The 15,859-nt window shown below is 37.1% G+C and overlaps 1 protein-coding gene across 2 annotated transcripts in view; it reads right to left on the reverse strand.

Moving 5' to 3' along the window:
- LOC136762826 (SH2 domain-containing protein 4A) overlaps positions 1-15,859 on the reverse strand; it is a 66,341-nt gene that overhangs the window by 9,825 nt on the left and 40,657 nt on the right. For both annotated transcript variants that reach the window (XM_066716372.1, XM_066716374.1), the window contains exons 6-7: positions 14,503-14,541; positions 3,821-3,968 (exon numbers count right to left, since the gene is read on the reverse strand). In XM_066716372.1, the coding sequence (XP_066572469.1) occupies positions 3,821-3,968; positions 14,503-14,541 (187 nt within the window). The remainder of the gene's footprint in view (positions 1-3,820; positions 3,969-14,502; positions 14,542-15,859) is intronic.

The raw sequence follows: 15,859 nt of genomic DNA on the forward strand, positions 1-15,859 counted from the left end.
TACCACATCACGCTTATCTATGGACAGTTTGCACCCCTTATTTTCCAGTATTAGTTTGTATCTTTAGATGAGCACTTGTGATGTATTGTATTATATTGTAAATATGGTATTACGTATTTGTATAAACATAATAGGATAACAGTAACCTAAAGAACTCTATATCTCTCAGTGCTTGTTTCCAACAGTGAAGGGTTCTGGTGGTTCTGTTAATGCTGTAGGGTGCATTTTCCTGACATGGTGTGGGTGCACTCATTTACTGTAGCAGAGTCTGTGGACTATTCATTATTGGAATTGGTCTCTGTTGCCCCATTTCTAGTATATGTCTGTCTTGTGTTGTTGTTACAATGTATATGGTCATTGGCAGCCCTTCAGTGTGTTAAAGTCAGTTGATGGATGGGCACCCTAATTTGTTCCATTTCTTAACCTGCCTCTAAGTGACTGTAATGATAGGGTTTAGTGCATTAGCAAACAACACCAGTCTTCCTAATTGGAATAAATAATATGTTTTAAATATATATATATATATATATATATATATATATATATATATATATATATATATATATAAAGGACAGCAGTATATTAAAATAATACTATTTTCATTATATCTCAGTTAGTCCAGTAGTAAAATTATTTGTTTTGTCCAGAAGGCAGCTGATAGCACTTTCCAAAACCAATCTAACACAACCTTATGAACAGAAATGTTTACTCAAAAATGTAATTATCATTTATTACTAATGGTCCTATTTGTTTTATTATTATAGTGCAGCTAATGAGCACAAAGAAACTCTGTGCTAGCAAACAGTCAGTGTTATACAGATGCTTTCACGTGACTTAAAAAAAGAAAAGAAAAAAGGGAAAAAAGCTTCACTGCAGAGTCTGGGGAAGAAATTATGGATGAGGCACATCAGCGCACCATTGTCCCAACGGTGGCTCTGAGCACAGCCCAACAGCACTGTGGCACTACGAGATGACGAGGATGTGCCCAGCTCGGGTGACAGCCAGGACAGCAGAGACACGGTGACAGATGCTAATGTGCTTGAGACAGAGCGTGGGGGGTTGGGGGGCTGCAGAGAGAGATGGAGGTGAAATGAAGGAGGGGGCGGGGTGGTGGGGGCTGGAGGGTGGCCATCTGGGACACAAACTGCAGAGTCCCTGACAAGATTTCACTACCTGCACTGCTGCAGAGAAGTGACAGCTGACTGGCCATCAGGACAAAGACGAAAAGGTATAACACAGGGGGGAGGGGGACAGCAACACAAACATCGCCTGTACCAAATGCTGCTCAGGAGATTTAAGGTGTAAATACTGGATAGTGAAAATTAGCCCTTATTGTTAGCATTTCTTTCTTGACCTCTATTATTGTCTTCATTTTTTAATTGCACAGAAATAAATGTGTGCACATACTACTGAAATGCAAGGGCCGCGTCTGATTCTATGCTGTTTGTTTGTTTACTATTGTAAGATAAATGGTTTCAATAAATTCCCTCTATCCAGTAACTCAGTTCTAGCCATTTTTTTTTTTAAACAATACACAGCTCATGGTGTATAGCTTTGACATTATATTGAAAATTCAGATCATGTGCATACATTTGTTTTTAAACAATTCAGATGTATAGTGCATTACACCCATATACAAGCACACAATAGTATATTTTTTCAGGTTTTATTTGTGTCATAGCAAATGCTGTAGTGGATATAATAAAACCATTTCACATTTTCCAGAGTGCATAAGTACTTGAAAGAAGCCAGGGATTACATGGTAGGGGTTTCTGAGGTTAGAAAGGTGAGTGAAAGGTGAAGCCAGGAAGATAGTGGTTGGTGGTATTACATGCTATCATTTCTAGCAAGATTACACCCCACCAAAAAAGAAAAGTCAATTTCTTGGATATTCTGTTAAGAAAGTGTTATAATTTATAGCATTAAGAACACTAGTGCAAATATAAATATGTTTTTGGGTGGAATAATTAGAATGCAAATGCTTTCCCTGTATCTTGGTTATGATTAGCCCTGCTGAGCTTCAGAACCTCATGTCATTCCAAGCAGGAAATGATGCAGACAAGCACCTGCAATCATGTAACGCCTTGAAACCCAATAGCAGCCGTCACTTCTTAGCAACCATCTCCGGAAAGGGATGGCTTTCCCACAGAGATCATTGCTAACTCAAGAAACATTAACTCCATCATATCCAACTGATCTGGTTTCTAAATTACGTGTCAACACAACTTCATTGGATTACTGAGCCAAGTGTTATAACCCTGCCTAAAATCTGAATGAAGACAAAGATCGGACAGAACTATTATTGGAGCCAAATATCTAATTAATTTACTATCATTCAAACAGCCTTGATGCATTGTGAATAAACTGAGAAAGGTGCAGAACCTCTTGGATTAATATCCAAATGCAATCATAAAACAGGACATTATTTTCCTTTCAATATATTTTTTCTTTAATAAAAACACAATATGCATCTCAAAGTCAAATTCAATCTGATTGTACTTGTTTTATATGATCTCCCAGACAGCATTAAATCATTAGGAAAATGTCAGCAGTCATTTGTGTTTTTACTCAATAGTTGTATTTCATTGTAGGACAGCAAGAGTTTCATTTGGTAATACTCAATGTTAGCAGTAAATTTTGACATGCATTTAATCAATGCAGATCTATAGTTTGTGAATTTGTGAAATGTAATAATATGTCAGCATTGCAGATGATTTAGCTATGGTTAGCTATAGTTTCCTTCTGCAGTCAGATCTGCTTTCCAACTGCATGCAGGGCTCTGGTTAGTTGCTCTCTTGCTTCACACTGACCTCTGCAGAGCAGTTTTTTTTTTGTTTTGTTTTTTCACAACAAAAACCCTCCTCAGGCTGCTGAAGCAGCAAAGTTTATGTAGTGACCACTGAGGATTTTACATTAAATTGTTTACAGCATTGAGACAGTTATTTATAAAACTAAACACAGATATAAACAGCATATGTGGTGAATTTAAACAACCTGAAAAAGTGTGTGTAGAATCTCTGCTTGAAAACAAAGTATATTTGTTTTTTATCATGAAAAGAGTAAAATCTTAAACTTTGCTGGAAAGGTTTAATAGATTTCACTGAAGTGCCTCTAGGTAACCTAGCTTCATGACCTTGCACATTTTTCTGGATAAATCCACTAGATGGTGCCATTTCTGCTTTATGTCTTTCTTAGGGATATGATTGTTATCTGAAATCCTGGTTTTTCAAGGTTATGGCTTTGCCTTTTCAGAATGTCTTCATTGTAATTATCAGAGTATCATAAGCCCTAAAGTCACATTTCACTTTCATACTGTCTTGACATCTTAGGACTAAGGCAACTTACAAATATGTTTTTTTTAGGGAAAACAAAATGTATGGTTGTTGCTGTTTCTGCTTTATTCAATCAATTGTGGGAATGTAAGTCTCTACACTTGATGTCTCTTTGGTCATTTTTGCCAAGACCAGTAATTGTAACTATGGCTTTTTTTCATATTGACTTTGACTTTGGTAAACTAGGGCCTTTGTCTTACTTACCACCTGAGCTAAGCTAAGTCACATGAATTCTCTGTGAACTCATCATTTATTTATTTACTTACTTACATCTGGAAGGCCTAGTTGTCTAAAGGTGGTAACTGATATTGTCAAGGTTTTCACACCTTGGTAGAAAAAACACCTCCCTCACAAATTAAAGTACAACAAGTATAACAGGTCGGCTTGGGAACTCAGAACTATTAATACCATAGCTGTGAGAACATCTCTCTGGTTCAATGTATTTTTCTCCCTCCTTCACAATAAACATATTTGTCAAAGGTACTTACTCTTGTCACTCCTGTCTTCCTGTGTATCAGCAGGTTTCAGCCTCATCGCTATGGACTGGGATTCGCTGTGCCTCAAATGAGGTCGATACAAAAGTCCACATTCATTCAAGTCTATTACAGAGGTTTCTGTGTCTTCCTCTTTCTGAGCCTAAAAACAAAATGTGGATATTAGTGATCATTCAACTTTGTTTCAGAATATCTTTAAAAATATATTTTTATTGTTGTTTCACATGTAATTAAACAATCACAATTTCAGGTAATTTAAGAAAATTCCTTCTGTGAGTTAAAAAGTATTGATACCACAACAACTAAGAACATTTTTGCAAACACTATTTGGAGACACTTCTAAGAGTTATCAGAAATTATATGTTGCAGTTTTCATAATTACCTACCATAACATCTGGTTGAATAATGCTGTGAGCCAATGCAATTTCAGGGGCTAGAACATATTTGTCTGAATTGATGTTTCACCACCTATTTACTTCAGTGTACACCTTTTTGTAAATAATTATATATACATATATATACAATGATGATCAACACCAGAACTCAGTGGATGTGCATTCATGTTATTCCTGTGGGATTCATACATGAATTAATTAAGAATTGGTGCCCATTATTGCAAAGTGTAAACAGAACAAATGCAAGTGCACATTTTTGTTTTTAATAATACTAACACTGCACAGAGCAACATTGTTTTACAAATAAGATCACCATTATTCACATCTTTCTCAGAACTGGGATGATGTTTTTCTCAAACATAATGCTGATTAGCATGTCTATAAAACTTTTTTTTTTTTTTATCTGACCATAAACACAGTCCGAAGCGGCACTGACATATAATTTGGCAAATTATTTTTGCTTCTTTTGTGTTGTCAGAAGAAGCTTCTTCCTTGCAACTCTGCCATTAACACCAGATTTATGCAGCTGATGTAGAATGGTACTTTATGAGACATTGTATGCTGATGATGTCAGACTCCTAGACATTTCAAACTGTCCTTGGGTTTGAGTTTGCCTTATGAACAACTTTTCTTACAGTGCGTAATACTCCCCTTTTGGCATGCAGTGACTGTTCCAGTAGCCTTGAAGTTATTGATGATGGGCGCTATAGTAGAAACTGGTAAGTGCAGCTTTTTGTATAGCCATGACCCAACTTGTGGAGGTCAATGACCTTTTGCCTGCAATTTTCAGACAGCTCTCTAACTTTGACCATGACGATCAATGCTACTAATGGATTGCTTCTGTGTGCAACCTCTTTCTATACCCTGTGGAAACAGGTGACCTTTTGAAGCTTCTATAAAAGTTACAGAAACTTCCTATTTACTTCCAGACAATAGAAAGTTGATACAAGATTATGTTTGCAGGTTTTGTTTTTTGTGTCATTAAATATGATAATTGTGTTTTATGAAAAACTATTATTTGTAAAATATATGATGTTGCTCTGTGTAGTGTTGTTACTATTAAAAGTGTACATGTGTATTTATTTGAGCAAAAAAACAATATTTCACACTTGCATTTGTTCTGTTAAACCATGTTTTAAAAACACATAATTTAAATAATTTTGGAGGTCACTTTAATATTATTGAAATATACAGGATATGGCATCATTCTGCAATAATTTTGCTTAATTTTTCTTCATAGATGCAAAACATATTTTTCTTCCTGAAATACATTAAAGAGGTAGCAGTTTCAACACATTTTAGCATGGATGCACACCAGAGGAAAATAGTGTTCCTAGCTAATACTCTGGAGACTTTGCTAGAATTTCATCCATCTGTGATTGGCCCTCAGACCGTCATAGTCAATTTAATTCCAAGCTCAAGTTTTTTCAGCCATCTGCTCAAGGGGAACAGCTACCAGCATTTACTCCCACTAGTGTTCCACTCAGTGGAGATATCAGTTTTTTGTGTTTTTGTAAGCAGAGAAGAGCGTCAGTTTCTATCCCATGTAAGATGTACTGTATTGGAAAGCTTTTCACGTTCTTTCAAAAAGCATTTTTTGGAGGCATAACATTATGTTTTCAAGATAAACTAAAACTCATCTTCATGAAACTTATAATAATAAGGTTCAGATCTGCTGAAGAATGAGCTGTCATTTTTCTTTTAAATGTCAACTGCATTTGTTGCATTTACTTAATCATGAAGCAGCAATCTGATAATTGAATTGATGTTACAGTAACAACTGACAGCATTTCACTGCTTATAGGTCTGTCCTTTGTCTTTTTGTCTTTCTAAGATGATGGTAGCATACTGGAATCACTTCACAATCTGAATTCCTACCAAAGAAAGGAGAATGACACTCAAACTACTGGCTTATTGAGGAAGTTAAATATACACTTGAAGAGGAAATAAAACAGTGTATTCATCTGATGTATATTTCATCTGTTATTCTATGGAAATTTATTTTCCTGGCTTATAGGACTGTATGGTGAGTTAAAATAGATCTATGTAAGGTGCTTAAATGTAATAATTTTACTTCCGTACACCATATCTTTGTATTCTGATGTTAAGGTGCACCACGAGCCACCAGAACAGCTTCAATGCTCTTGGCACAGATTCTACGAGTCTCTGGAACTCTACTGGAGGGATGGAACACCATTCTTCCAAAAGATACTCCCTCATTTGGTGTTTTGATGATGGTGGTGGAGAGCGCTGTCTAACATGTCAGTCCAAAATCTCCCATAGGTGTTCAATTGGGTTGCGATCTGGTGACTGCGAAGGCCATAGCATATGATCATTTTCATACTCATCAAACCATTCAGTGAGCCCTCGTGCCCTGTAGATGGGGGCATTGCTATCCTGGAAGAGACCACTCATCAGGATAGAAATGTTTCACCATAGGATAAAGGTGATCACTCAGAATAACTTTATAATGATTTGCAGTGACCCTTCCCTGTAAGGGGACAAGTATGCCCAAACCATGCAAAATCCAAAATCAAAGTCAACTGGGCCTGCTCAGCATTTTTATACATACAACAGACACCTCTTTGGAGGCATCTGCATTCGTTATGTTCCTCCAATCATTTATTCAGGTTTTTCCTTTAATTTGTCAACCGTCTACATATTTCTCTGTAAATGTATCAAATTACAATAGTGAACATTTCATGTAATTTGTCAAGGATAGAAGCACACATACAGAAAACAAGCTAAAACAATGTGAGTTTTTAAATACTTTGACATATGGTTCTTGAAATATAACAATTATGTTTGACTTTTTTTAAATATTGTTCATATGTTAAGGAATAAGGTCCGTATGACTAAACATAAGTCATTATATACAGTGAGAAATTATATATATATATACACAGTGAGGGAAGAAAGTATTTGATCCCTTGCTGATTTTGTACGTTTGCCCACTGACAAAGAAATGATCAGTCTATAATTTTAATGCTAGGTGTATTTTAACAGTGAGAGACAGAATAACAACAAAAAAATCCAGAAAAACGCATTTCAAAAAAGTTAAAAATTGATTTGCATGTTAATGAGGGAAATAAGTATTTGACCCCTTCGACTTAGTACTTGGTGGCAAAACCCTTGTTGGCAATCACAGAGGTCAGACATTTCTTGTAGTTGGTCACCAGGTTTGCACACATCTCAGGAGGGATTTTGTCCCACTCCTCTTTGCAGATCCTCTCCAAGTCATTAAGGTTTCGAGGCTGCCATTTGGCAACTCGAACCTTCAGCTCCCTCCACAGATTTTCTATGGGATTAAGGTCTGGAGACCTTAATGTGCTTCTTCTTGAGCCACTCCTTTGTTGCCTTGGTCATTGTCATGCTGGAATACTCATCCACGACCCATTGTCAATGCCCTGGCTGAGGGAAGGAGGTTCTCACCCAAGATTTGATGGTACATGACCCTGTCCATCGTCCCTTTGATGCGGTGCAGTTGTCCTGTCCCCTTAGCAGAAAAACACCCCCAAAGCATAATGTTTCCACCTCCATGTTTGACGGTGGGGATGGTGTTCTTGGGGTCATTCCTCCTCCTCCAAACACGGCGAGTTGAATTGATGCCAAAGAGCTTGATTTTTGTCTCATCTTTAACACTTTCACCCAGTTCTCCTCTGAATCATTCAGATGTTCATTGGCAAACTTCAGACGGGCCTGTACATGTGCTTTCTTCAGCAGGGGGACCTTGCAGGCGCTGCAGGATTTCAGTACTTCACGGCGTAGTGTGTTACCCATTGTTTTCTTGGTGACTATGGTCCCAGCTGCCTTGAGATCATTAACAAGATCCTCCCGTGTAGTTCTGGGCTGATTCCTCTCCGTTCTCATGATCATTGAAACTCCACAAGGTGAGATCTTGCATGGAGCCCCAGACCGAGGGAGACTGACAGTTATTTTGTGTTTCTTCCATTTGCGAATAATCGCACCAACTGTTGTCACCTTCTCACCAAGATGCTTGGCGATGGTCTTGTAGCCCATTCCAGCCTTGTGTAGGTCTACAATCTTGTCCCTGACATCCTTGGACAGCTCTTTGGTCTTGGCCATGGTGGAGAGTTTGGAATCTGATTGATTGATTGCTTCTGTGGACAGGTCTCTTTTATACAGGTAACGAGCTGAGATTAGGAGCAGTCCCTTTAAGAGAGTGCTCCTAATCTCAGCTCGTTACCTGTATAAAAGACACCTGGGAGCCAGAAATCTTGCTGATTGATAGGGGATCAAATACTTATTTCCCTCATTAACATGCAAATCAATTTATAACTTTTTTGAAATGCAAAATCAGCAGGGGATCAAATACTTTTTTCCCTCACTGTATATGTTGATTGCCTAAGTATACATATGCCTTAACTTAATATTTGGTGGAAGCTTCTTTGGCAGCAATTACAGCTGCATGTCTTTTGAGTAAGTCTCTACCAACTTTTCTCACCAGCTTGGTGCAATTTGTGCCCCTTCTTCTTGGCAGATTTAAATCCCATTCACACTGAAATAATTACTGGCAATTTGATGGCATTTTGTTGCCAGCAAAGGTCTGTGTGAATGTGTTATTGCCGGTATTTCGTTTTCCGGCAAGGGTCGTAGTTTAATGGGTCTGTGTGAATGAAGCACGTAAATGACTGCCGGCAATTGAACAATTAGAATAGGGGCGCATTTTTGCGAGCACAACACAACAAAGTTAAGCCACCTTTGAATAACTTGTGACCGTAACGAAAAGCGGAGCGTGTCGTTAGAAATGGCCGAGGTTGAAAATAATATCGCAGCAATTCTTAGTGTTATTGATGAACCAACAGGTCACAAACATGTTTGATGTTACATACCAATAAATAATGCAAAATATAATATCTCTATACAAGCCAACGTGTTACGCCCTATTCACACTGGGTTTCTTTCAAACGAAATCGGTTCGGTTTGTTGCTGTGAAACAAAGTATCAGTGTGTTGGCATTTCACACTTGTCTTGTGTACAAATGTGCTGAATTAATTTGGAAACTAACTCGGGTTCGTTTTTGTGGTTCACTTTCGTGTTTTCTCAGGACTCAGATCACTTGTGTTCATATTGCAATAATCAACTGAGCTCGGTTAGTCTTGTATTAATAAAACACTAGATATTTACATTTGACATGATTAATGCATATATAAAATGGCAAAATAACAAATAAGAAATACAAATTACGTCAATAAAGTGACTACATGCAGTAGTACAAACACATTTGACAGTCTACTTCTGATACAACCGAATAATACACGTTGTGCAGAATGTGCGCAGATCTGACCAGCAAAGCAATTCATTTTCAGAATCTGCGACGATTGTCTGTATCATGAACGCATCCAATATTGAAACACACTGTATGACGTTATTGAACACAACAATAGGCTGCTATACTTGTGAATATTATAATCAGTGTTGCACTAAATGGTGATTATTTTGCCTATATAAAAATATACAATAACACAGTAGTGTGACGTCCCCTAAATATCCATCTAGGAGCATTTTACTGCTACTGCATATACCTTTAAACATATAGTGCTGCTTTACATAATACATTCAATGAAAGTTTTTTATAGCAATTAGTTATTTTTGACACGTATTTTCTCACACAAACAAAAGTACAAATAAGCTAAAAAAAATGAAAAATGACTCGCTCACGCACATCTTTAGATACAATTCTACGCTCTGATGTATACATGTTAACTTTAATTTGCATTATATTCCATATATAGTCCATATATTCCATTTAGAAAAAAAAAAGAGAAATAACTTTGTAACACCCTTGATGAATATAGCCCAATATTCAATGTTTGTAAGATTAGCCTACTGATGTTACCATTAACAATAAGTAAATTAACAAATACATATAAATGCACGTTATCTTAAATGGTACTGTACAGTCAAAACTACACATTATTGGCTGAAATGCGGAGTTCGTTTCCTAATTAAATAACCGAGATGTCCCAGTGTCACATTCAAGTTTTCCAAGCGAACCGAGCTCTGTACTTTTGCCAAAGGGACTGAGACCACCTCTTTCAGTGGTTTCAGTTAGTTTCGGTTCGGTTCTTTGCCAATCGAAATTTGTTGTCACACTCTTCTGCAAACAAACCGAACCGCACTGAATATGAAACAAACCTCTAATGTGAATGAGCCTTTAGACTGCATTACAATTACACTGACAGTACTTTGTTTGGAGTTATTTAATTTGATATTAAGGCAATAATGTCAAACTTAAAAAAAAGAAGAAAAAGCAATCAATCAATCGCAGATCTGCAAACCCAGACTTTTGGTGTATATACAAACAATGTAATATCATGCTTTTTTCCCCTCATTTATTTTAGTTGATTTAACTTTGCTGCAGTATATGTCAAGACCCCTCTCATTACACGAGCATGAACCGAGAGTCTCATACTGGGTTCACTGGTTCAAATGATCTGTGACTGCTGGGTCCACTGACCACACCACAAAAACACACAACCATACAACCTGATGACCTGGTCATAGCACGAATACGCACCTAGATTGACATATAATTTGCTTTTCCCTCCTGACTATTTGTTCTTGTATTGGTAGTGTGTCCGAACCGAACTGGCACCCTGCTTAACCAATAACCCAGTACACACAATGGAAGGAAACTGGCAAAAAGGGGAAATTATCAAACCTTTACAAACACGTTCAGAATATCGGTCCGTGTCTCCTCTCCCAAATCCACAGGCTTCTGTAGCATCTCATTCCCAAGCGCTCTTGCCAGCAATCTCTGTTTTCTGTGTGAATGGGTACTTGCTGGCAATTTGCCGGCATTCAAAGCCAGTGTGAACGGGGTTCAACAGGAGAACAACTAGCAAACGTTGCCTGCAATTTACCGGCATTTCGGTTTGAATGGGGCTTAAGTTGCTTGGGGATCAATTATAGACGTCTGTTTTTGTCAGTAGGATTCAAGTCAGGACTTTGACTGGACCACTCAAGGACATTACCTTTCTTGTTCTTTAGCCACTCCAATGTAGCTTTCGTCTTGTGCTGTGTCCTACTGTAAGATGAATTTTCATCCCCGATGTAAATCTTTAGCAAAGCTTCTCAGTCCCTGCTTAGGTGAAGCATCCCCATAGCATGATGCTGCCACCACCATGCTTGATTATAGGGATGGTCTTGACTGAGAGGTGTGCTGTGCTTGGTCTTCACCAAACCTAACACTTGGGAATTAGACCAAAACATTTCTATTTGATCATGTCAGATCACAACACAATTTTTGTAAGATTACTCAGGTGCTTTGTTGCAAATTGTGGCATCCCTCAACATTTTCTTCTTTGTCCAGCTGCTGAGTATGGAGGGATGGCCTGATCTAGACAATGTCTGGGTGATTCAATGCACCTTCCATACCTTGATGATTTTTTTAACCCTTTTCCTGATCTGTACTTTTCAATTACTTTATCCCCAACTTTGCTTGAAATTCACTAACTGAGGTAACTAAGGAGTTTCCTATTGACATAAACTGAGTTTGAGCTCAGATTGTATTTATTAGATGTTTATTAAACATTAGTTTAATCAACCAAAACTGGCACAAACATAGCACAAACGAAAGAGAGGTGTTTGGTTAGAGTCTGTTGTTGTGGGGGGACTGAATGATGTCACTCACCAAAAATAAATAAATGTTGTTATTATTATTATTATTATTATTATTATTATTATTATTATTATTATTATTATTATTACTCAATTTCTTAGCAGACACCCTTATCCAGGGTGACTTACAATCGTTACATATCACATTATTTTTTATATTTTACCCATTTATACAGCAACAATCTAGGTAAAGTACCTTGAATGTGTGGAGTAGGTGGTGTAAATAACACACATATTATTTCCTACTTCAAAGTGTCATGAGTGCAAGCTTTAAAGCAATGTGAAAACTGTGAGAGGGTCTGAATACTTTTGCAAACCACCATAAATACAAGTCTGACAAGTTTTTTTAAACTGCATTACAAAACAAAAGTAGTATGATTAACATCTAAGTTGGCTTGGATCCTGCAGTAGTGCTGTAGGACATTTAGAAATATGTCTAATTAAATTATGAATAAATGCATGGCTGAGATAAGATCAAAACCATGGCTGCTAGCAGGGCAATGGGCATTTACTTCCACCTTCCCCCAATGGGAGTCTTTGAGTGAGGGAGTGTGAGACAAGGGGCAATGGCAGAAGTAATAAAACCTTAACAGAACTTCAAGTAAAAAGGGGAAACTTTCCCCTTACAAAATACTATGTATTTCAATAATACTATTAATGCTGTTAATTACCCATTACGAGAGTCTCACCGAAACACAGGGATAAGAATGAATTTCTAATCCATAAAAACAATACCAGATTGTACCAGAATGTATAAATGCTTTAAATGTATTCAAAACAGCATAACAAATACAACTGTAAACTACACATTGCAGGCTGCTACAAGTGCTGATGGGTCAAAATCTGGTTCTGGAAAAAAATCTTATCAGCTTCACCATCTAGTTTTTACTTAAGAGAGCTTTCTTGTTTTTGGACACACAGACTCATTCTGCACCCAAACATGGGCAAAGGTTAACAAAATGTTTGAGCACTGTGCTTTTGCTTGTTTTATTGAATTAAGGTCTGATTCTGCTTTATTTGGAGTGTTTTGTTCACAATTATATATATATATATATATACACAGATCAGCTATAACATTATGACCACTGACAGGTGAAGTGAATAACACTGATAATCTCGTTATCATGGCACCTGTCAGTGGGTGGGATATATTAGGCAGCAAGTGAACATTTTGTCCTGAAAGTTGATGTGTTAGAAGCAGGAAAAATGGGCAAGCGTAAGGATCTGAGCGACTTTGACAATGGCCAAATTGTGATGGCTAGACGACTGGGTCAGAGCATTTCCAAAACTGCAGCTCTTGTAGGGTGTTCCCGGTCTGCAGTGGTCAGTACCTATCAAAAGTGGTCCAAGGAAGGAAAAGCGGTGAACCGGCGACAGGGTCATGGGCGGCCAAGGCTCACTGATGCACGTGGGGAGCGAAGGCTAGCCCGTGAGGTCCGATTCAACAGACGAGCTACTGTAGCTCAAATTGCTGAAAAAGTTAATACTGGTTCTGATAGAAAGGTGTCAGAACACACAGTGAATCGCAGTTTGTTGCGTATGGGGCTGCGTAGCCAGATACCACAGAACACCTTCAGAGGTCGAGTGGAGTCCATGCCTCCAGGGCTGTTCTCATTTGTACACAGACTTGGGAGATCCATCTACAGCATTTACAATTAATTATTTACGAAATTAGCACAATTAAAAGTGTGCTTGGTTAACTGCATAATATCTATTTTAAAATGATATTGCAGGTATGCTGTTTGCATTACAGATTTATAAAGTACAGTTACGCTTTAACTTAAGTTGGCATTTTTTGGGTATTAGCACTGTATAATTATGCATTGTAACGTATGTAATGTGTTAATTTGTATGCTGTTGTATCATTATACACACAGATGTGTAATAAACAAACAACACAAGCAGTTGTGCATTGCTTAAGTCAGTCTTGAAATATTGCTTTGTGGAAAGGCCGCAAAAGGGCTGAATTAAAAAAGAGTCATTAATTCATTACATTAAATAACTAAATAATTAAAATGACCAGGAAGAACAAGATGCAGTCTGCTATGGCTGTATTAATACAGATCATTCAAAATATCCTTGTGACACTTACCTAAGGTATTTGGTAGTAAACATCATCTGAATAAGGATTACAATGGCTTTGTAAATTTGGGACAGTAATGCACATATCATACATCATCAATCAACACTACAAACTCACCTGGTTTTACTGAACCAGGAAGAAGTACATAAGTAATTCCAGAGGGGGTTATAAATATAACAGAGAAACCTTGTGTTGTTTACAATACAAATGACGATGAACAATCAACTCTATTAACACTTTAAGTTTTATACCTTATACTTGTTATACAATAAAACTCCCAAGGTGAGGGAGACTGTATGTCTGATTGCAACCCCTATATAAAACAAAGGAAAATAAACTAAATTGAAAGTTCATCAAAAGGCCACAACATATGTACAGCACTGTATTCTAGTCCTGGTCAACATTGTTTTTACACGTGCCTTCTAGAAGAAGAAAAGTAGTTCAGTAGTTCAGTCTAATGCAAACAATAGTATCTCCTAGACCACGTTACAATACCAATCTCTGGCATCACCTTTAGCATTGCCATTCCCTCATATTAAACAAACAAAACTCACCTGCATGGAGGGTAGTTGGTGGTCTTCCTTAGGGATCTCCTACAAAATTAAAGTTTAATATAATTATCAAAATAATTGTTAATTTAGTCAACATTGTTTTGTAATAATTTCTGAATTGCTGAAGTTTATTTTTATCATCCATATTTAATATTTGCAATCATTTGTTTTTGAGTTTATGTATGTTATTGAGATTATAAAGAACCTGTATTTTGGTTGAAATAATAAACTGAGGTTCTGAATCCCTGTAGTCATTAAAGATTCCTTGGTATAGTTAGGGAAAAAGGGTTCCATCGCGCTGCTAAACGCTCGTGGTATTAAATCTAACACGATTTGCGCCGCAGAACGATCTTCTAGCAGCTCCTTTCTTGCACAACGCGAGACAATAAAACAGCTTTCACACAGCCGCTACTACAAAACTACACAACTGTATTCAGTTACGCTTTCTAATTTTTCAAGTAAACCCCATGATGTACAGTTATGTACTTTGCTATTAGCTGCTGTTTAAAGTTGTATTTAATCCTGCCCAACAATACAGTGAAGTGGTCCCATTTGGTCCCAAGACATATATTATTATATTTGAGGTTAACTGCAAATTAAAACAAAAACTGTTTTTACACTTTCCTGTTTTAGTTTTGTCTCACAATCTGAGTAACATTTGTTAAAGAAAAGGGTTGGCATTTCCTTAAATCACTGATTGCAAATCAGTTGAGTTGTTGGGCTTTATTTCAGACAGAAAACTGAAATTTACTTTACTTTACAGTTAAGTCACTGCCTTAGACATTAAAGAGTATACAAACCCCCCGCTATGAGGGGCTGTTTAGGAAATAATTTAAACTTTTCATGCACACACATATGAAACACTCACACACACACACACATATGCTATTCAATACTCACACACACATATGAAATACTCTCACACACACATGAAACTTTTAAAGTGCATGCAATAAATTCTCATAGATGAGAGAGAGGTTTATCATATGTGTGTGTGTGCGAGCATTTCATATGTGTGTGTGAGAGACAATTTCACTACAGGAAGTCATTTCATAGGTAAATTCTGTCAATTCACCCAGCAATGACTGGTTCCCAATAATTCATCCTGTCTACATCATACGTTCACGACATGAGCATTTGTAACAATGAATGCATTTACTTATTGTACAGCCTGTATGTATATGTTTATACATGTATATGAGTATAACTCCAACAATTCAGTCATATACAACTAATCAGGACAGTTATAGGTTACTTAAAATAGGTTTCACAATAAATCTTGTGTCTTCGCTGGTGTAGTGGTTATGGAACACCACTGTGATCTGGGTGTTTTGGGTTCAATTCCTGATGTAGCGATGTT

Source organism: Amia ocellicauda, chromosome 11 (genome assembly GCF_036373705.1).
Source record: "Amia ocellicauda isolate fAmiCal2 chromosome 11, fAmiCal2.hap1, whole genome shotgun sequence".
In the NCBI taxonomy this organism is placed as follows: domain Eukaryota; kingdom Metazoa; phylum Chordata; class Actinopteri; order Amiiformes; family Amiidae; genus Amia; species Amia ocellicauda.